The sequence below is a fragment of the Melozone crissalis genome, unplaced genomic scaffold (genome assembly GCF_028551555.1).
Source record: "Melozone crissalis strain CALT ecotype California unplaced genomic scaffold, PUWL_Pcris_2 ptg000006l_1, whole genome shotgun sequence".
NCBI lineage: Eukaryota > Metazoa > Chordata > Aves > Passeriformes > Passerellidae > Melozone > Melozone crissalis.
In genome coordinates, this window is record NW_026535784.1 from 39,316,606 (window position 1) to 39,338,656 (window position 22,051).

The 22,051-nt window shown below is 38.9% G+C and overlaps 1 protein-coding gene across 1 annotated transcript in view; it reads left to right on the plus strand.

Annotated features, from left to right (window-relative positions):
* Positions 1–22,051, plus strand: part of BANK1 (B cell scaffold protein with ankyrin repeats 1) — a 134,724-nt gene that overhangs the window by 108,527 nt on the left and 4,146 nt on the right. The window contains exons 10-16 of the mRNA XM_054295404.1: positions 1,814–1,919; positions 3,424–3,711; positions 6,502–6,789; positions 16,424–16,496; positions 17,553–17,742; positions 19,327–19,390; positions 20,866–20,936. Of these exons, the coding sequence (XP_054151379.1) occupies positions 1,814–1,919; positions 3,424–3,711; positions 6,502–6,789; positions 16,424–16,496; positions 17,553–17,742; positions 19,327–19,390; positions 20,866–20,936 (1,080 nt within the window). The remainder of the gene's footprint in view (positions 1–1,813; positions 1,920–3,423; positions 3,712–6,501; positions 6,790–16,423; positions 16,497–17,552; positions 17,743–19,326; positions 19,391–20,865; positions 20,937–22,051) is intronic.

The following is a 22,051-nucleotide window of genomic DNA, read 5'->3' on the forward strand; positions in this document are numbered from 1 at the left end:
AATTGCATCCTGAATTCCCTACAACTCAGCATTATCAGCTAAGTTGCAGCAACTATAATCTAGCAGAACAGTTGACCTTCAGTCTTCTGAAACATTCAAATTTCACCTTGAAAGAATTTCCTGGGTGTGGTACTCCAATGTTATAGCAGAAGAACTTAATATATCTAGATCTCTCCTTGCTTGATTTCTTCTACACACATCTTCTCCTCACAGGAAACATATCCAAGTCTCTTTTTACTCCTACAATATACACTTACATTTAGCACATGCAGGCCTAAATCTTTTGAAAATAAATATTCTGAAAAGCCCTAACTTTGAGGCTTTTGAGAGGTATCCTGTTCCTGTGAAGCATAAAGGAACTACATAAGTAATAGGGAAGTTCAAGAAAAACAAAATTCTCTCTCTGGTGCACACATTATATGGGCACAGGAGGCAGAGATGAATCCTCTGTTGTTGAAGGGGAATATAGATGTGTAAAGATCCAGGTGTTTTTGTAAAGCAACAAAGCAAGCCAGGGAGGCACTTGTTGCACAGACTGGTGGCTGCAGTGCTTCAGCCTGGCATTCAGGAGATGGCTGTGTAAAACAGCAGCAGGGAAGAAGTTATTCTCAGTTCCCCAGAAAAACCTGCTATTTCTCAAAATATTTTCCTCTTTCATGCAGTGAGAACTCTGTCCCTGGGCAGTGGCTGTGGGTGCCACGAGGCAGCAGGATACTTGGAACAAACTTCTTCAGAGTCCAGCATGAGCTCCTGACAATCACTTTCCGTGCCATGCAGAAGCTTACAAGCTCTTCCTCTTGACTCCACTGTCCACTATCCTACTTGTAATTAACCTTGCAGACTGGATGATATATGGACCATGCTGTTTCCCTGTCGTCTTTGGGGTTGCTGTATTCAAACCCCTGGAGTTAAGATTTTGTGATTCAAAACTCCTGATTAATTATTGAGGGCTCCACTGTGTCAATAGAGTATAGTTTTGTATCCCACTTACATGAGAATCAAGGTCCTGCTGGGTTTCTTTAAAAAAACTGACACTTTTTGAAATTCCAGTTGTTTCTGAAAATCAGTGATTAACAAATGTGTGTTCTATATTCTAGACAGCAGAACTTTCTGTAGTTGTGTTAGAGGCTTGCTTTTCAGAGGTGAGCAGAAGTTCACCTCTTCAGCTTGAGGAAATACACTGATAATGTTTTAGAGAACCCATTGTTCTGACCCTCCTTGGGCTAATTTTGCACAGCACTGTGTGAACTAAGAGCTTTCTAGAGGAACAAAACACCACACTGCCACATTTGGTCACTGAGGTAGAACTCCAAACATGCTTTGCAGTCCCATTTCTGTTTTTTCAGCACACACATGGCTGAAAAACCATGTGTTGGCACAAACCACTGTTTGTAATGAGCTCCCCAGAGATTTCTTGCACCCTTGAGCTCTTCAGTCATGCCCTATGGACTTCATGTTTTTCTGTTGCTAATCTTTCTCTTAATCTTTGAGTGCTTCACAGCTGGGAGCAGAGTTGGGAACTGTCTGGACAGCCCAGCAAAGTGCTGGGGAGAGAAAAAGGCCAGTGAGCTTAAATCCTTGCTGTGCAAACTTGGTGTTTTGTGTCAGAACATGGTGTTCTTTCACTGTATCCAGAGATACACAGGGATGTCCTTTTGCCTGCAGAGTGTAGATCCCTACATAACTGCAAATGCATGATGTTTCTGTCTTCACTTTCCTCCTAGCAGAACATTGTATATTATATCAATGGCAAAATGTGAGGGCAGGAGATGATGCTACTAAAACAAATATTCTCCTTTGTTTTTCTTCCTAGAACAATGCAGCAAGTGATTTCACTAATTGCAAGGAGGAAGAGGAAGACAGCGACACTTATGAGCTTATGTTAGGCTCAGAAGCTCCACCAGGCATGGGTAAGTCGTGTTGTTAGACAGCTTTGTTGGTACTGTTCAAATTAAACTATCATGTCATGCATCAAATGAATGAATTCCTGGGCAGAGAGGGCAAGTTACTCTGACACTTTCAATTTCCACATGTTACTGCAACTTCCAGGGAGAGCAGATATCCTAAATGGAAAAGGCAGCTGAGGGATTCAGTTGGGATAATAAAGTTCTTGCTCAGTAAGAGAGACCTCAGTGCAACCACCCCTCCTTTTAGTCTCTGTAAGTTTGTGATCTCCACTCTGAATCTAGAAAACTGCTGAATTCTCCAAGCTCTCAGAGAAGAACCTTTATAAAAGGGGAGGCGCTTGCCTACAGGTGCAGTTGAGTCCTGTGTGGAGGCACAGATAGTTAACATTTGCAGCTTGATGTTCCTACTTCCAAGCATAGATTGGTGACAAGCCTGTTGATGATCTGTGTGGTCATATGCATTCTCCTTGAAAACTGCAAAGTTGCTTGCTTGCATTTACCAATGGCATATATTTTTGCATATATCTTACAGTATCATGGATCTAGGAGACTAAATTTAATCCTCTTTTAATTTTGCTGACAATTTTATTTTTTCAACTGTCTCATACATATGAAAAAGATGTTTCTTAGTTGCTAAGTTCAAACTGGTTGCTTTAGCACATAGAGGTAGATGATAGACACTGTGAAAAAAAAAAGGTTTGTTCTGATAAAATTTTCACTGTCTCTGTTCATTGTATATGGGAACACCTCAGGGTGAACACCTGGAGAAAGAGCATTAATTGTACCACGTTAGCCAGGTAAATGCCCTAACCTCCCATTTGAATCAGTGGTGAAAGGCAGGCTTCACCAAAGGATAACTCAGGATGGAAACCTACCTCAAGGGCTCAGTAAGGTCTGCTGACAGATCGTGTTGTTTACTCTGTTACATTACTGAGGTTGACTACTAAAATTTTGATGCTGTAATAGTGATTAAAATGTACATGTTAATGTCCTTCCACTTTGTTCTTGGTCTGTGGACCAAGAGACTAGAGACAGAAGAGCTCTATTTCCACAAGTCTGCAGTCATGTCTCCCATGGACCATGTCTATTTCAGTTTAGAGAGATTCAAATCACCACCCAAATCCCACGTACAAAAAGCAGTAACACAGACACGTGAGTTACAGCTTTATTTTGCAAAGTGATGCACTGTGCTGCTTTGAAAGTCAGGTAATAGAAATTCTGGAGGCAGGGAAAAGGTGTGTGATTTCATTCTGACAGCAACTCTAGAAAAGTTTAACATTGCACACACGAAGATCGTTTGTATCAGAGTAGCAAGATACAGTGAAAACTTCCACTGTTGATTTAGTAAATATTTAAAAAGCTCTTCACTGATGGTATGAATTTGACAGCTTTCCTGCTGTATCAGTTCATAAAAGTTTTATTAGCCATTGTGTTGCTTCTGTAAGAATCCTTGAAACAAGAAATGCTTCTAGATGGCAATTTTTAAATGAAATAATGCTTTCTTTAATATTAAAAGCCAAGCAGAACTCAAGAGATCAATATGCAGTTGGATTGAGATGCCAACAAGAATTTGAGGTGGATGAGGAAAAGAAGGATGACCTAAAAGACAGCAGAGAGGAGACAGAAGATGAAGAAGAGGATTCATACAGCCCTCACAACAGTCCTGGCAGTTTGTATGTCAATGTAAGGGATGAGCTCAAAGAGAGCAGGAGAGATTGCTTTTTCTGCAAGAGGCCACCCCCTCCTCCCCCTCGAAATCTACCTGGCATCCAAAGACAGGACAATCTGCAGAATTCATCACAAGGTACGATCTTGGGAGGAAAATAACCTGGATACAAACACATGCAGGGGCAGACAATGTACTGCTGCAGAGATTGGTTCAATTGCTTTTGGAAGTAGCTGGGCAGGATGGCCCTAGTGCTACAAGGCAAGCTTGTGCATATGAGGCCCTATCTCTGCAAAACAAGCATGTGCAAGGGATCTTTGCTGTATCAAAATACTCATGACCAGGTTTGTCAGGTAATGGTGTGGTATAGGCTGCTGGGTTCAGCTTTCCCTCATTCCACCCATCTCAAAGAGCTGCCAAATAGTGCATGGTGCACTGGATTTGCAAGAGAGGCTTGAAAAAAAGATGAAGCCTGTATTTTTGTCAAGTTGACTTCATTATTTGCCATTTTAAAACATTAAATGCTATTATGAATTTATCTGCAAATATTTAATTATATTTAATATACAGCTTGAAGTATCACAGATAGAATTAATAGAAAGTGGCCACGCAGAGAGAAGTAACAGTATCTTACTACATTAGAGCCAATGTTATAGTTATATAGATGTAAAAAGTTATATTGCAGATTAAAAAGAAAGGCAGAAATTCTGACAAATGCTTTTCCTTTTTTCCTTTTTTAAATACATCTGTCTCAGAATAAAAATCTAAAATTTTGTGTTGTCATTTGATTAAAGTGATGAGAAACTCAAAGTACTATTGCATCTGTTTCAGAAGGGATGATCATCAATTTTTCTTATTGCAAAAAACAAGTATGCAAAGTAATTCAAGCTTAAATAGCAGTTTTAAATAGTTGCATAAGGGGGAAAAAACCCTTCTTATTTGTTATAGACACTGCTGATACGTGTGCACACAAATTGCTTTTCAGCTTCTCCACAGCTTATTACTGTTAACTATGTTTTCAAACGTGGTGTAACCTATTGGAGTCTTAAATTACCATCACCAGGCACTCTGATGTTCACATAATTAGGCAGAAGTAGCTTGCTATAGGTAGAGTTTTATCCTGTGTTCTGCTGTGCAGGAAAGGTATAGCTATAGGTAGAAAGTCGTAAGTGAATTCTATGAGAAAGAGGGGCAGCATAAAATTAACATTAAAGTGCATCTATATGTGTGTATAAATGAGGGATCAGTTTTGGCACACAGGATTTGTTGGTGTAGCTTTGTTATAAATGCCTGTTTTGGAATAGTTCTTATATGGCTACATCACCACAGTAATGTTACACTCTCTGCCAAATGCTCTCTGTCTGCATGTGGGTACCAGAAGAGAAAGCTTCCTGGTGTCCTGTGCCAGCTCCTGTGCTGGTAAAGCAGAGTTCATCTAAAAATGCTCCTGTGGGACTAGTTCATTTAAAACAGGCTCTGAATTTTTCTGTGTTTTGCTGTGGTTTCATCACTGGAAAATGGGGTATCAGAATTCCTCCAGATCAGGATGATGTTTCCTTTCAAAGAGGAGCTGTAATGAGTTACTTATACATATTTTCAGCCAGCTGCTTGCTTTAGGAGTTGCTGTGCAGTACCTCCAAGGCCCCTCCTCAGGTCTGTGTTTTGGCTGTGGCCTGAGAGTGCCGCCGGTGGGAGTTGAAAGAAAGAATGTCCTACAGAGAAAGAAACAGAACTTATATAGTGACCTGGAAATAAAATATTATTCATATTATACACGGCAGGTGTATTAACACCACTTGTGGTTTTAAAACACATCTCGTAGCCAGAATGCATGTTAATGGTTCATACTATTATTAATACATCCCATAACAAATATATCCCACTTCTAAAGGTTGTTTAGCCCCTCTGAACCAAATAAACAGGTAATTCTTTAAATAGCAGCTAAAGGATTGAAAACACCAGTAGTGGCCACAGCCGAATTTAGCAGATACACATATGTCCAGGCATTAAATTACAGCACAAGGGGAAACTTGAGTAAGTCCAGGAATTCCAGGCAATAGGTCTATGGTTTTTGCAGGAAAAATGGGCAGTCATGCCAAGGAAATTATAAACATTTATGGAAACACCAGCCTCAGTGACAGCTTCTAACTCAGCAGTTTGTGGGTGTTTTAAGGCAAATCAAAACAAACCCAGGTATGGGGGAAACCAGCAATGCCTTTTAATGCTGTAAAAGGCAGCAACTAGAGCAAAGCAAGTTCTGAGTAGTTCTACTATGAAATATATGAAGTATAGGGAATACAGAGAGACGTGGAAGTTTTTGGAAGGGAGAGGATTTGGTAGCCTTAGCATAGATTGCGAGAGGTCATACATTTTACCTACATTGTAGAGGACTTTTCAATTTCTTTTTCACCTTGGCCCACAGTAGATTTGTAAAGTCCTCAAAACCCTGTGGGAAGAGGTAGGAAACACAAAATCCAATATTTCCTAAATTAACTTTCAATTCTTAAGTCATTTTTGCAACAGGTAACAAACAGCTTGACTTTCCAGAATGCCAAGGGCCACAGGTACCTCTTACTTGGCTTAACCATGAGTTACGTGTTAGTTACATGTTGGTGTAACTCTCTTGAGAGCAACTGGGCCACTCAGTGTTTCTGCAAATAAATCCCTTTTTTTTTTTGTGGCTAATAGCTAAGCATCTGCATTTGATAATCAGGTGTGAAATCATGAAGAGGCCCTGAAGTTGGAATTATTCCTTTGGGACATCCTCTCTACTGAGTTAGATGATCAGAATGCTCTGAAAATGAGCATGCTTTAGTGTAGAAGTGAAATGAGGTCTCTACACTACTTTAGGAAACTCTGAAGCTTTAAAATAAGTCATCATCTCCTCTCTTTACCCTGTATATGCAATACAATTCCTTCCTTTTTCAGAGAGGACTTTTGTGATGGACAGGAGTAAAAGAGAGCAGAGTGATGGACTCCCAACCGCATGCTGTGGAGAAGACCAGGGTTCCTGTGAGGAGGACAGCGAGGAGGAGCACCCCTACACTTGTGTGGCACAGGATGAAGGAGTGTATGACCTCATCTTGGGGCAGGAGGAGCAGGAGGAGGAGAAAAGGAGGCACTGCAGGTCCTTCATCATGAACAGACCGCCAGCCCCTGCGCCCCGGCCCGTGTGCTCGCTGGTCAGGGAGGAGAACACTCCCTACATTGTGCAAGGTTGGTGCTGCTGCCATGTAAATATTTTCTGGGGGAATGTAGACTCTTCTCTTGGTCTCTTCTTTTTGAGCAGTAGCATTTTCTAAAAGACTAAGATCCCTGTTCAGCTGCCTTCAAACCAACACGTTGCTTGTTTCAGTCAACCTATTCTCACCCTTCAAATGAGCTGACATCTCTGAATAATTTTCAGTTTGCATCAGAGTAAATATCACAGTTTTTATTTAGCTTTTAAAAAATTATGACAATATGATAGAAAATGAAGAATTGCTAGGCTAGCTGTGAGTGTGTATGTTACAGCAATGCAATGTAGAATGTGCTATTTGAATTGCCTTTCTTTCCAATTTCTTTATCAAAATGTTTTTTCTTAAGTCTGAAATCTCTGTCTTTGATATATTTTTTTTTTTCTTCTGATGAGAAGAACTCTCTTTTCTGGGATAAATGCTTGTGTGAGGATTCCTCTTTCAAATACCTTTTCCTTTCAAATACCTTTTCTCCAATTTGAGATGCTAGGAATGGGCGTTTCTAGATAGGATTATTGTATTTCTTGAAGGAAAAAATATGTCTTTTTACCACTTCTATGAAAACTGGGAAACTCTTTTGAGCAATTTAATGGAAATACAAGACCAGAAGGGATTTCAGATATCTTTGTAATCCAATTCAGATTGAAACCAAATTTGAAAGTAACAAAAGGAATTCAGTGGATATACTGCAGAGATCTCTTTGTAAGTCTCAAAATCCATCCTACCTGCATCCCCAGCCTCTTCTACAAAAGCCTGGCAATGCATAAGAATAGATAGTAAAAAAATAGGCTGTCAAAGGACACCATTAGGTTACTTACTAACTTCATGCTGTGCATGTTTTACACTAGAACAGAATTAATACTGCCCAAGACATCCTACTAAATACAGAATAGCACCTCCTCTTTCATGCCTATCTTAGTTGTGGTTTCTTTTATTCTTCCTAGCTAGCTGTTTTCCTTCAGACTGTAACTCCAGGTTAGGGCCAGAATGCATGGGCTAATTCATTCATCATTAAGTTTCTCTTTCTTCAGCATATTCAGGAGGTACAAGTATGAATCATTACAGTGTAATCCAAGAATTGATGGGCATAGGGAGCCTATTACAGCTCCACAAGTCATGAAATGACTGTTTTCACTGAGGTCACTAGAGCAGGGTCTCAAATCTCGGTCCACTGTCATCATAAACAGTCCAGTAACTTGGAAACCCTTAGTGGAGATGCTTTATTGGGGAAATTGCTTTTACTCTTTGATTGTACTGGAGTGCTTCTGCTTTTTTGTTGGCTAAGGCAGATGCTATCAGAGGAGCTGCTGTGATGGGGCTGTGGTTCCCCATGTGTAGATACATATATTCATATGTTCACACACACAGGTTTTTTACCTTAGCTTTCATGAGCATGTAGTGGTAGACAGATTATTTTCCAGTAGTTCTACATAATCAGCCTCTGACTTATGTTCATTTGCTTACACAATTCATGAGGAAAAATGGAAACACTTCAAGAGAGCTTCAGCTGCCCACTCAGGTGTCTGTTATCCTACCTATCCTGCTGGTTCCAGACCTAGAATATCTCATTTTTGTCCAGGGATTCCTGAGTTAGGTAGTGAAATTTTAGACAGAAGGGATATATCTTCAGCTGAAAGATTGTTTTCTTGCTACTTGGATTGGCAATATTTTTCCTCCACATGGGTTAAAAAATTCTCTCTCTAGTCCAGCAACATTTCAGTTTCCAATTTATTATTTTAGGACTGTTTATATTTGATTTTTAAAAAATTGTTTCATCTGTATGAACCAGGAAACTTCATTCCAGTCCATCATAAAAACCTACATGTGTCTTCAGACCTTCCTTTATAATTTTAACAGTGTAAAATACTCTAGTTATGCATATACACATTTTTCATCCAGCAAATAAATTGATGGTGGTTTTGGGGTTTGTTTTCATCTATTATATTAAAATGAGCGCCACAGATATTGCAAAGTCAAATAATCAAAAAGTTAGAATTGAGGTAGTTTTCCCCTTTCTCCCTGCCAGGAACATTTCAATACAGCAATAAGGAGGTAGCCATATGCAGCTATTTACCTCAGATATTTTCTTTCATTTCATCTAGAGTTTAAAGTGGGTGAGCATAAAAAAATTTCATTGTTTTTTACTCACATTTTGTTTAAAATATAATTCATGTCTGATACTAGGCCCCATGTGTTATTTCAGACCCTCCTGTTACAAACCCTTTGATTCTGCATCCGCTGAGTTTTGGGATGCCCAGTATGAAGTAACTAAGATTCTTGAGGTGAACAAAATTACATAACACTTTACTCATTAAAAGCAGAGACACCATTGGTTTCGGTGGCCACTAAGAGTTCTCAGAACTTCAAATTAAATCCTCAGTGTGTCTGGTCAGTATTCTGACATCAGGCAGTATAAGTTGGATTGCTGTCTTAAATGACTTGTCTGAGCTTTGGCTAGAGCTTTGTTGGAAAGAGAAGAACTGTCCTGCAGAGCAACTTCTAGTTACTTAACTGAGCTATCCTTCCCTCCTCTGTATTCACTTTCTATATGCTAAATACCTTTTAATCTCTAAAACAAATTATTTCATATCCCTGTAAGAAACAGATTGTCTTCACTGCACAGTTCTGGTTGGTCTTCAGAGCTGTGCATTCAGTAAGACCCAGGTCCTGTGGAAAAACAGAATGGAGTATGATGCACAGAGAGGGGCTGTGTTAAGGCTACACATTTGCTCACAAATGGATCCCCATGCACTTTGGGCGTTCATGAAAAGTTTCGTGCCCCGAGGATGGCAGAGGCTGGTGTGATTGTGCCATGCAGATATGTAAGAGGAACATCTTTTCCTTGTACTTTATGTACCCATAGATGGGCCCAGTTTTTTGGTGGAGGGAAGTAAGCATTGCATAGAAGAAATGCCTTTTGCCTCCTTGATTGCATGCAGGTGACTCTTAAATTTATTTTTATATCCATCTGGAGAAATTAAATGGCTAAATTTCCATGAGTGCCTTCACCACACGTTGAATGAAGGCCATGACATCACAAAAGAGTGATGTTTCGTTTAAGCAAAAGTGGTGGTGCTTCCATGAGAATAGCAACAAAGAAGAAAGCAAGCAAATAGCTTTCTTTGTAATTAGCAGCTTTCAAATACATGGAATATCAAGTTTACACTGGGCAGAAAGCCTGCTCCCTGTAGTTTACCCCACTTGGTGTTCTGCAGAACAGGATAGGGAAACTGTTGATCTATAGAAAGCAAACATGGGACTTGACAAGAGTCACTTTCAGAGCAAGATCTACACTTCAAAACCTAGGCAATAAACAGTCTGTGATGCAAGTTGTCACAACTGAACTACCACAATTCACAGTTTGAGCATCTACCTTGAATTTGCTGACACATAAATTCTGGGAAACATGGGGGAGTTGAAAGATTTAAAACATAAATGTTCTAATCGCTTTTACTCAGTTTCATTTATTATACTTTCAAATTTTAATGAACATTCAAACTGCTGTATTGAACGCTGGTAAACAGACTGCATTATTAACAGAGAGTAGATTTGTTCTTTAATTTAGTCCACTGCAAGAATTTTATCTTGTGTGTAAAAGGCTCATCAGCCAGTGGAGCTGCAAATTGGTGCCAAGTAGCTCATTGTCCAGCTGGTGTGCACTTTTACTGTGCTCCCTTTCCATTCCTTAGGTGCTTAGTATTCCTCTGAAGGTTATTTCAGTGTTTTGTTCAATTGTCTGCTGCCAAAACAACTGTTAAATAAACATCTGAAGGTGTTGTGTTTTCAGTTTAGAGTACAATTTTTAATGTTCCCTATTGATACCAAATTTGATTGAGCTGGAAAGCAAAGTCCTCTGTGTAGTTGTAGGAGAGATGCATGAGTTTCTGCAATGTCCCTGCCATTTCTGAAGCCTGACCTACTAGGAATCCCTCAGTGTTAAGGATTACATTACTGTCCTGGTTTAATCATTTACCTCTCATCATAGACCACTAGTATGAACGGGTTTCTCTGCAGCAAGAATACCTGCCCTACAACAGCATACATTTCCTATGCTATAGCCTTTATTTCTTTGCAAACTTCTCACAGATCCCTGAAGGAATGTATTTTCTCTTCTGTGCACTGAAAACATTTTGCTATTCAAAGATAGCTGTCTGTGGGACCTCACTGTAGGTTTAAAAATTAGAAGTGAAAAATATATTTTCCAGTTACTGTTCCAGTGGAGAATAACATTCTCATTGCTCATCAAAATCACAGGGTATGCAGAAGAAGTAGCATCCAGTGGATATTTTTAGGGAAGAAAAATATCTCACCTACAGAACAGACAGCATAAACCCACTGAAGTGAATAAATAAAATCCAGAACAGAACTGTTAGTGTCTTGGAAACTTATCAGGCTGATTACTGGGAAATACAGTGATCACATCCTGAGTCAGTAATTCTTATTAAGCCAATTCTTTAAATGCTCTAAAGCAGGGGTTTCCAAAGTGAAGCCTCAGAGGCCATGCAAATTGCAAAACATATATGTCCCACAGAGGGATTTTGTAGTACTGTCCTACAGTGAGTGTAAAGTACTGCACTGCAGATGAATTTCATTATGTATTCCTAACTTAAGGGTGTTTTTCCATGAATTAAATACTAGGAAGCACTGTTTGTCTGACGCTTAGACTGGTTTTACAGTCCTGGTTGGGAGTGATATACCAGCTTCACCCACTGTCTTCATTCAGTCAGATTTTTTGCTATCTGAACTTTGGTAGATTGAAACAAGTACTGAATAAGGTGCAGAGAGAAAAAAATATTTATGGGATGCTGTCTGGCTGCAAACCAAACTGTTCCAAACACCATATTCCTAGTAAAAACATGTAAAGAGTTCTTCCCTTTTTGCTTTTCTCTTTTTCTCCCTTTTTGCATTTTTTCAAGAAAAATGGGACTAAAGAAGTATATTCCGGTTTTACACCTGGAGCAAATACTCCTTGAGTATGTCACTAAAGTCCTTCCAGCTTCCATGATGCACTAAGTTCAAATTCTGACAAGAGCAGAGATGTGAAGGCTGTTTTCATTGCGTGTGGTACTGGGGTGCATAGGACATTGACACCACCCTCTGAGCAGCTCCTTAAACTAACTGGTGCCTCTTCTCACTCACTCACTCACTCACTCACTCACTCACTCTTTACCTCTTCTGTAAGGAGGGGGTTCTGGTAATATTTTTATTATCTTGCTTAAGTGTAGGGGAGTCATCTCTGTAGAGTCTCCCGAGGTCCCTCTGTGACTAAAGTTGCTGAGATTTTAACAGATTTGAGCTCATATTTGTCAGACTCAGAATCTCACTGCAAATTGTGAAGGGAATTGCTGGTGAGTATATGCTTATTTTTGGATTAAGATTTTCACATCATCATTACACTGTAATTCCTTTTAAAATCATTTTGCTTTTGGTCTGAAAAAATCTAGTTGTTCATTCTCAGCCAACTAAACAACTGTGAAAGGTATAGGCTGGCAATAGCCTGGGGAATTAGGATGAGTGGATGTGATGCTGTCACTGAAAAGCCCCAGCAATGTAAGGGAGCAATGTGGCAGGTTGGTATTTCTGCAGGGGCACTTGGCATCACCTAGTCTTTATTCTAATGAAATGGCTGTTGTGTGTTCTCAAAAACCTCTTGAGTGTCAGGCTGCCCATTTAGGCCTGATCAGAATTCCTGTGCCAGTGTAGATGTGGTTACTCGTTTTCCTGCACTGATGCTCTTAAAACTGCTCAGTCTTTTTCCCTTTGCCTCATCATGGTGTAGGTGTACCCAGACACCAGTGCTGCCCTCACAGGACAGATTCTGGAACTTGAGCCTTTGTTACTTTGCACTATCCAGCCAACCCTTCTCCACAATGCCTGGACCTACCTAGATCAGATTTATAAGCCATGATGATATGCTTTTAATCCATGCCCAGCTGCCTTGCCTTGTGAAAAGAAAAAAGCCTGTTTACAAGGTCCCATTTCCTTAGTTGATTTCATGTTATGAGTCACTGGAATTTTTGGTTTTCATTTTGAATATGTGAAATATTTTGTATAAATTTTGGGAGTGGTCATTAATCATCTCTTACAAAACTTACTGGTTAGCATTGCATTGGTGACCTCTCTTGAGTCCTCATCCTGAGTGATGTTCGGTGTGTTAGTTAACAAAACAGACAAAAGGAAAATAGATCTAAAAAGATGTGAAAGAACATCTGCAGAGTTCTCCTCTCCTGAATAATAAGCATCATTGTACTATATTCCTTCCTTAGTATTCTCTGTGTATTTGTCATCTCTTGCTGTGCTATGTCTAATTTACAATCCAATCCCTACCAGAAAAAAAGAACTTAGAGGTTTTATTTGCCTAGGTGCTATGCATACACAGTTTAATGTTAAAATATTTAAATAATGTGGAAAAAAATTGAATGGACAAAGGCAGGAGTCTCTCCCTGCAAAATATCCTGAACAATAATTCACTCCTCCTTCTCCATTCTTCCATTAATCATGAATTAATTACATGATGATTCTAAAATGAATGAAGCAAAAACCTACAAAGAACAAGAAGGCAGCTTGCAAACCCACTGTAATTTGCAACTGAGTTGTGTTACTAAGTGCAAACCTAGTGTACTAATTATTTGAATTATCACTTAGCGATGTGTTCATATAAAGATTTTTTTTTCCTGTATTTAAATTTTGAATGTTTCCTAAAGAAAACAGTAATAGATAATTTTGTTTGGAACATCAGCTCAATGAAGCTGATGAATAAATGCATCATGAATTTCCTAAGCAAGCTGAATTCAAAATAGTGATATTTATTGATAGATTGTTTTAATCACTGTCTTTTCTCCTTTGTGTTTGTGCTACTGAAAGTGCCAAGTAAGTATGTATAAGGTATGATTAGCTCATATGTTCTTTCAGAGGGTAGGTTCATCAGTCTAGCTGTGATTGAATCACTAGTGCATAGTGGAAACTCTTGTTTCATTTTTAGAGGTAATGTTGCCAATTCAACAAATCAGGCAACATCTCTCATAGTTTAGGTGAGTAAAGTAAAATATAAATTAGAAACCATATCTTAGTTGATCACTGCCTCTTAGCTGATATGCGTTCTTCTCTCCCATGATCTAACTCTTCCTGTGTTTTGATTTCCTGTGTTTCCTAATTATGTCACTAACCAATTTTTGAAATGTCATAGTGCATCTGTGACTCCTTAACATTACAGCTTTGTGTTAGAAATTCAATTAATTCTGAAAATCAAATTCCTGTCCCTTTTGTCAACCTGTAGCTACTGTAAAAACTTTCATTCTCTTTTTCTAGACCCTTTATACTCACCACAGTTTCCTGCAGTTTGTTACTATAAAATCTTCTTAGTTCAGAATTATACACAAAAGACTTAGATTTCAAATTTTTCTAACCCTTTTGTGGTGCTAACCATGAAAATATTAACCAAATTTCAAGCCTCATAGCATTATTTACCTGCATGTGCAGACAGCCTGAAACAACATCTTTAGTTAGTCTGAGATAAAACAGGCAATTCAGAATTCCTTGGATCCCACTCACTTTCCAAGACTTACATTAGGGATTTTCCCAGAGTTTTGCATATTTGCCACAAAATTTGTATTTTGTCCCACTTTTAAAATGTTGTTTTTTGGTTTCATGTCCTATTAGAAAATATTGCAGTAGTTTCATTCTCTCTGAGTTTGCTTTGCTGGAAGAATATTGAGGTTACATTACATTCCTAAAGAGAGGTCTTACTGCCTGAGACATAAAAATGCATTTAGGGCTTGCAAAGAACTTAATCTGTATCATGTAGCAGCTGAAGAGAGGAGAGGAATGAAGTGGAATTACTTGTTAGCTCCCTCAGCCTCCTTTAATTCTGAGAAACTGCAACAGAAGTTTGTTGTAGACAAAAATTAAATGGCATGTATAGGGTTAGGATATTTAATAAGTACATTTTGACTGGTAGTTTAGCCAGTCATAACATGAGTAAAAATCCAAAAGGATTCTCCTTCTGATCATACAGATGTTACTTGAAGGGTGCACAATAAGTGTGATAGAAGTACTGAAACACTTTAATCAGATTATCTATGCCAGACAGGCCCATAAAATAAAAAGTATATATCCTTACTTGAAGGATTGTGACATTCTGACACACTAAAAAATTGCTATATTAATATGGCTTTACTGTAGGAATATTTACTTTATCTTCCATTTTAAAAATAATGGTATGTATCAGTGTGCAAGATTACCTGTATCTTTTATTTCCCGGCTGTGTTCAAGTAGCTCATAAGTAATTGGAGTGTGGGAATGAAAGGGTGAATTGCCACAGTTCTCCCTAAACTTATGGCAATCGTACAGTGGAGTGTTCCTGCCTTTCCAGGCATTCCAGAAGCAGGCGTTTGTTTTCACTGACCTCACCCACACTGAAGACTTGCTGCCAACTAAAATAATTTCAGCAAGATGCAGCACATAAAGTGGTTTTAACAATTTTACTTTTCACTGGAAGAGTAATTCCATTTCTGATTACTCCAACACTGCAAAACTCAGCAGAAATTTCAAAGCCTATCAATTAAAGTGCTTTCCAATCAGGCACATTGTTGACTATGTCCCTTCTCCTCCTTATGCAGTAAAATTCAGGCTGCCTGCATTACCTCTGTGCTCTCATTACTTTAATTTCATCTTTAAAAGGAGAATATTATTTCAAGTAGAGAAGAAAACACTGCAAACATACTTAGTAGGATTCTTTGATAATTACAGAGAGAAGTATTTAAAAAGTTGAAATCTATCAGTGTTTGGCTGAGCTAGGGGCATAAGTGAGAGCATGCCTGCTCTGCTGCTTCAGCAGAGCTCCCTTGGCCTGGGCCTTGGTCCCCAGGAAAATATTTGCTCCATTGAACTGGCACATTTGCTGCATTGCAGTGATGACGGAGGATTACTTAATTGGCAGGAATTATTCTAGGTTCCAGAATGTCAGTTTGTTTAGCAAAAATCAGAATTGAGACTTGAGAGAAAGCAACTGCCACACAGGCTATGTCAGAAACTGAGCAATTCCCACCTTCTGGGTGTTACATATGCTGCCAGCAAAAGTTGGAGTGCTGCATTTCAGGGTGTATCCACTCTGGGCACCTCACAGGAGTGGGAATGATGGGCTGCTCTAACAGAGGGGCTGTGCTTTGCTGTTTCTAATGCTTGAATAAAGTACACACAAATATACACACACCCTTTTTTCAGCAGTGTCACTATTCTCACCTGGTACTATTGGGGCTTTTTCTGCCTTAGTTTTCCCCATAAAATAAGGAACAGGCTAAAGTGTTTGTACCATCTGCAGAACTCTGAGATCCTGCTGTTTCTTCTAGACACGTAATATGCTAGTGTGATAAATCCTTTTAATTTTCTTCAAAGTGTCTTGTAATGGTTTCTGTAACATCAGTAATCCCGCCATTCTGTGCAACAGAACAATTTTTCAAGTAATTAACATTAGACTGACAAGTGGGTTGAAAAATACTCTTAGACTAGAACAAAAAAATGTATTCCAGCCTGCTTTTATGAGTCTCCTTCCTTCATTGAGAATATGGATTTTATTGCCATTTTTCAACTTCCTTATGTTCCTGATTTTGTTGCAGTGTTCCAGCAAAAGGCCTGTCGAGTGACCAGTGACAACAGCAGGACATACTGCGAGGCCAGGAACCCTGGTAAAGAGTTTATTTTAGCTCTTTAACTGTCGTGATGTTTTTCAGTGGAGCTAGCAGAGTTTTGCTGTGACTTGATTTTAGGTGATTTAGCATCTGTTTTGCCACCTACAATTTATATCCTTAATGGTATTGCAGCATTAAGAGATCAGATTAAAGAAAGAAGACTAAAAGTTATAGTCTTGTAGGAAAGATTTGTAGAGTCAGAATTACTTTACACGTTTCTGTTTCCCTTCATGATTGTGATTAAAGCCAAGACAAGGAAGGACAGGAGGGCTCAGCTGTGGAGTAATTCCAGCCATGGAAAGACAAAAGTGGGGAGAGCAACAGTTCTCTCCTGGGTTGCCCAAGATGTATGTACAGTTGATTACTTATGGCAGTCCAGTTGTTATTTGAGTTGTAGCACATTACAGTGTTGCTGCTATAAATTCCAATTTTGACACCCCTTTGAACAATCCTCAATGATACCTTCCTTGCTTGAAATGAAGATATTGGTGCATGATGGTACAGAAAAACTGACCCAAGTCCCATTGATGGACTAAATTTTTATCTTGGCCACACTCCCCATGCAGTGAAACAGCCTCACAGAGGGCTCAGAGCCCCTGTTCCATAGCCATGTGTTCTGCATCAGCCATTCCAGTATCAGTATCCTGGGGGGAAGCAGTGCTACACCTCCCTTGAGCAAGCTGTGAATCTCATAATGCCCATCTTCCTTCAGCTATGTTTGTACCATAATCTCCAGGAACGCTGGGCTGCAGTGTTTTCTTGTTGCTGCAACGTATTTAATAATGTATTTCCTTCCTTGGAGGAAGGCAATCTTTTGAAATTTCAAGATCCTTCCTGACCAAATTTTATCCACAACTTTTGAGATATGTAATGTATGATGTTGAAGAAGAAAGGATAAAAAGTACTGTGGATATTTTATATAGCAACCATTTCCTTTAAAATGTCAGTAATGTAACTGTAGTGCTAGAAGGAAATTATTTCATGAACCAACATGCTGCCAGAGAGTAATGGTAGAATCCTCACTGATTTATTGCACTTCTCACTTTGTACATTTTGTTGTAGAAGCAGACAGAGGTCACACTGAGACAGTAACTTACAGCACTGTGGTACACAAGATCCCTTCTGAGCAGGAAGAACTCATCCACTTACAGAAACAGGTGAAAAATGGGGCAATTTCTGTGGATGAAGCCCTTGACAGGTTTAAACAGTGGCAGAACAAAAAGCAGAGACTACCATCCACTCAACAGGTATGAGTTTGAAATTTGTTCCTTGATAGAAATCTTGTTCGGATGTTCTAAAAGCAAGTTCTTGTGTTTTGGCTCCTGCATATCAAAAGCAATAATCATGATTTCTATGCAAATCAGCTCCCAAGAAGGTTGCTGGTTACAGTTCTGAATCTTCTAGATACCCGTTCCCACTGTTGTTTGTGAGGTTTTCTGAGTTTGGTTTAAGTGCAGAGTTAAATATGCTGTTCTCCTAAGACTTGTGTTTTAAACTGTTGGCTGATGTGTATCTTTCATGAAACCACAAACCTTATGTCACCAAACAAACCAAATGTGCTACTGAGCCGTGTCAGCCAACAAAACCTGACTATATCAAGCATACATTTATTCTAGCAATTATAATATATTAACTTACACCAGGCTTTATGCCTGTCTGAAAGGGTTGAATATACTTAGTGAAATCCACAATTGTTGGCAATGCTCTACAGGTCCTTTGTACTGAATGTATGGAGTAAATTGAGGTGCACACAATAACAGGATTTACAAAAACCCACACACTGAGTCACTGAAAGAACTGCATCAAAGCTGCAAGTCATGGAGAGGAGATTTGTTAATTACTTCTAAAAAGATACATGGAGGAAGAAGTTATGCCCTCATTTTATAGGAGGTCATGCATTAACAAAAATAATTTCTTGTTGTCCTTTATGTCATTTAGTAGAAAGAGGAAAAGCAAAGCTAGTCTGCTGCTTTTCAGAGTGAAAGAGCTATCAGATGCTGCCAGCAAGGAGAGTGCTCTTTGTGTTTGCATCTACTTGAAAATCTGAGCTTTGTCATCACAGTGGAGCGCTTAACAGCCAAAGCGCAAGGGCCTGGAACAGTCTGGGGGCCCTTTCCCAAGCTGGGCACCAGCAGCACAGCACTAGGATGCCACCTTCCAAATCCATCTGCAGCCAAGCATGCAGATGAATTGCTGGTATTGCTCTCAGTCAGGGGCATTGCTTGTGGAGGAAGATCATATCTAATCTGTACCATGATAGCAGTACCAAGTTATGTCTTTTTTTTTTTTTCTTGGTGAACTATAAGATATCCATATTTCAAGGAAGATTTACTTGGCCTGTTTTCAGTGCTTCAGGAAAAAGCTGCTTTGTAGTGGTGGTTTTTACCCTGCATAGCATGTGTGACTTTTCTTTGGTTTTGCTCCATAGAAAAGTGCTTTCTTCTTAGTCCTCTATAAACATGATGAACTGACTTCATGCTGTCACTGCAGTTTTTTGTCCTTCACTTGGATTTTTGAGGAGAAATTGCTTTTCCAAAAAAAACCAAAACAACCCCAAACAAACAGCAAAGAACACCCAAGACTCTGTAATCTAATGCCAGAATCATTTTAACTTACTGCTGGCAGGGATAACTCCACAAGAGTCTTAGGTAAAAATGCTAAAATTAACATCATAAACATTTTTCAGTCTTTTAAAATTATTTTCCAGGAGAGAGATGCTTGGTGTTCAGAATGCTAAAGAATTCAGCTCTTTATAGTGTCTTACTATTTCTACAGTAAACTTCCGTTACTGATTTCTGCTGCAGGTTTTTTGCTTGTTTTTTTACTTACAGGAAAAAGTTCATCACCTGAGAGACACCACTATCAGAAACAGACAAGAAAATGAAAACCTGAATGGTAAGTTGTGCTTTTTCTGCCTTTAAGGACTCTGAAGCCTTGAACTGTAAGTGTAGTGAAGAGGTCTGATCCAAACCCTTTTGGATCAGGCATTGAATTGTAATGAACATCTTCTGTATCTGATCACATTTATTTTAGCATAATCAGGCCTTCAGCAGTGTCAAGATTTCATCCCAAAGATGAACTCACTGTGAGTTAATGGGGCAGAAAATTTACCAAGTCTCTGTGGCTCAGCTTTTCTGTAGCCTATTTCCTACTGCATCATCAGAATTTGGGTAGATGGCCTCTTTAGAACAATTTGCTTGATGACTTCAATATTTTATTTGTAAATCAGCCATCAATTTGCAAATTCTTGATGAACTTTCTACTGCTACAGCAGTTTTTATGAGTATTGTGGTCATTATTTAAAACTGTACCACAGGTGATTTAAGATGCTTTTTTCCCTTTTGGGAGAAAAAAGGGATTTTGTGGGGTGCCCTGTGCAGGGCCAGGAGCCAGACTTTATGATGATTGTAGGTGCCTTCCAACTCAGAATATTCTATGACTCTTTGTAATTGAATATCATCTACAGTAGTATGAATCATCAGCTTTTTCTGCAAGTGGTTTTCTCTTGCTGTTGCAAAAAGAATCTGTTAGAGGGTATTGGTTTTAGGCCTTTGATTTCTGTAAACTTCAGTACATATGCTGAAAGGAGAATTGGGGTTTTTTTTCACATTGGAATTAGTACCATTTGTATATCTCTGTTAAAAAGTATGACCTAAATGCATTATTTCCTTACTGCAAGAGAAAAAGTACTGCTTTCATTATTCTCTTAGACAGCGTTGGATTTATGTGAACTTGTGAGGTGCTGTAATTAATTAAGGGGAATTCCTGCTGGCCCAGTAGCAGCTTTGCAGTCCAGATATTTCAGCTTTAATATCCTCTGTGGCTGGTAGGGAAGCAGTGTCCTGAGTAAAAGCCTTCAGAAGGTGCTTAGAGCCTGAGGGCTTGAGATCACTGCAGCTCATGAGAAGACCAGGGTGACTCTTGAGAAGTATTTGTCTGTGACTGCACAGCAGCAGTCCTGCCTCTGTAGCTGTCCTGCTTCTCCAGAGTTCATTGTTGAATCATACCAGCAGAAATGCAGTATCACCACCAGAACTGTTAATTTTGTGAAATTATCCAGTAACTCAGATAATGATCACTATATTCCCTTCTGCTCCTGACCTCACTGCCCTCTCTTACACTGTCATAGAGCCTGGGATGCATATAAATCAGCAGCTTTGCACTGCAGAAATACTGGGGTAAAAATCATTATGGTCTGTGTCCAACAACAGAAATCAAATATTTCAATGCTTGAAAAAAAAAAAGGACTTCCTCTAGAACTGAAGGCATATCAATGGCAAGAGTAAACAAGGATTGCAGAGGGAGGATATCTACGTCCAGACATAAATTCTCTGAAACAAAAATGAGTCACCTTCTCTTTTTCTTTGAAGTTTCTAAGGAAAGCAGACTAGAGAGCATTCATTTGAGAGACATTTTGTTTCACGTGTCATTTAGTAAAGTGGTATGTGTGAATGTCAGCTGTCCTCAGATTTATTCTAAGAATGCTAGTTTTTACATATAGATACAGTCTCTCCCTGCTGTACCTTTAAAAACATGTGCCTCCTTCTCTGGATTCCATGTTTGAAATCAGGATTTGGATAGTCTTTTTCATAGACAGTTTTTGAAGTCTTGATTGAGGATTTAAAGAGATCACATCTGAAGTCTGTTAGAAAAGGAATTTTATTTTATTTTAATGAGAAAGGAAAATATCTCCTAGAAATTAGTATGGAATATAATTTTTACTTTCTTGATAAGTTTGATCTTGCTTCCACTGTAATGAAGTTATTAATGAGTGGCACTCATTTCAGTCTTCCATTATAACATTTGATTCTATCTCAAAGTTCATGTCTCATTTTGTAACAATTTAGTATAGGACTGAATAATGCCCTAAAAAAAAAATCAACTGCAAAGCAAAAGGTTCTGCCACTCTTGGAGTGAAATATCTACAAAACACTGTTTTAAGAACAACTAAATAAGGCCTAGGGCAGGAACAATGCTTTAGCTCAATACTGTATAATAAATATCTGGTCTGACAGTGATAATAACTTTTTTTTTTCAAGTTGTTAGCCCACAGACCAAAACCAACAAAAACAAATACCTTAAATTAAAACTCAGGGAAATACATAGATGATTTGTGGACAAAAGCTCCACTTTTAAATCTGAGTAGCCCGGATTTTTCAGGGTGCACCACCAAAGTACTGAACCAGAAGGAACCTATTGCCCATGGGAAACTTTATCTTTGAGCAAGGCTCCTTAAGCTTAGGTAAGGCTGGAGAGTCTTGGGTTTGTGCATGCCCACCAATAGAACAAATGGCAGCAGCTGAGACAATATTTATTCGAGGATTACTAGACAAGTTTCCTATGAAGTCTTAAAAAAACAACACAGCTTTCATGTGCATCCCACATCCTTACTTCCTAGCAATGGGAATATTTCAAAACCTGTGTGATGCCTACCTACAGCACTGGGCATTTGAATTACCTATGTGAATCTCAGCCCTTTCTGAACATGGAATTTCAAAATCTGCCCACTATTGCTGTTACATTATGGCACCTTGTGCGTCACATCCCACAGATTTA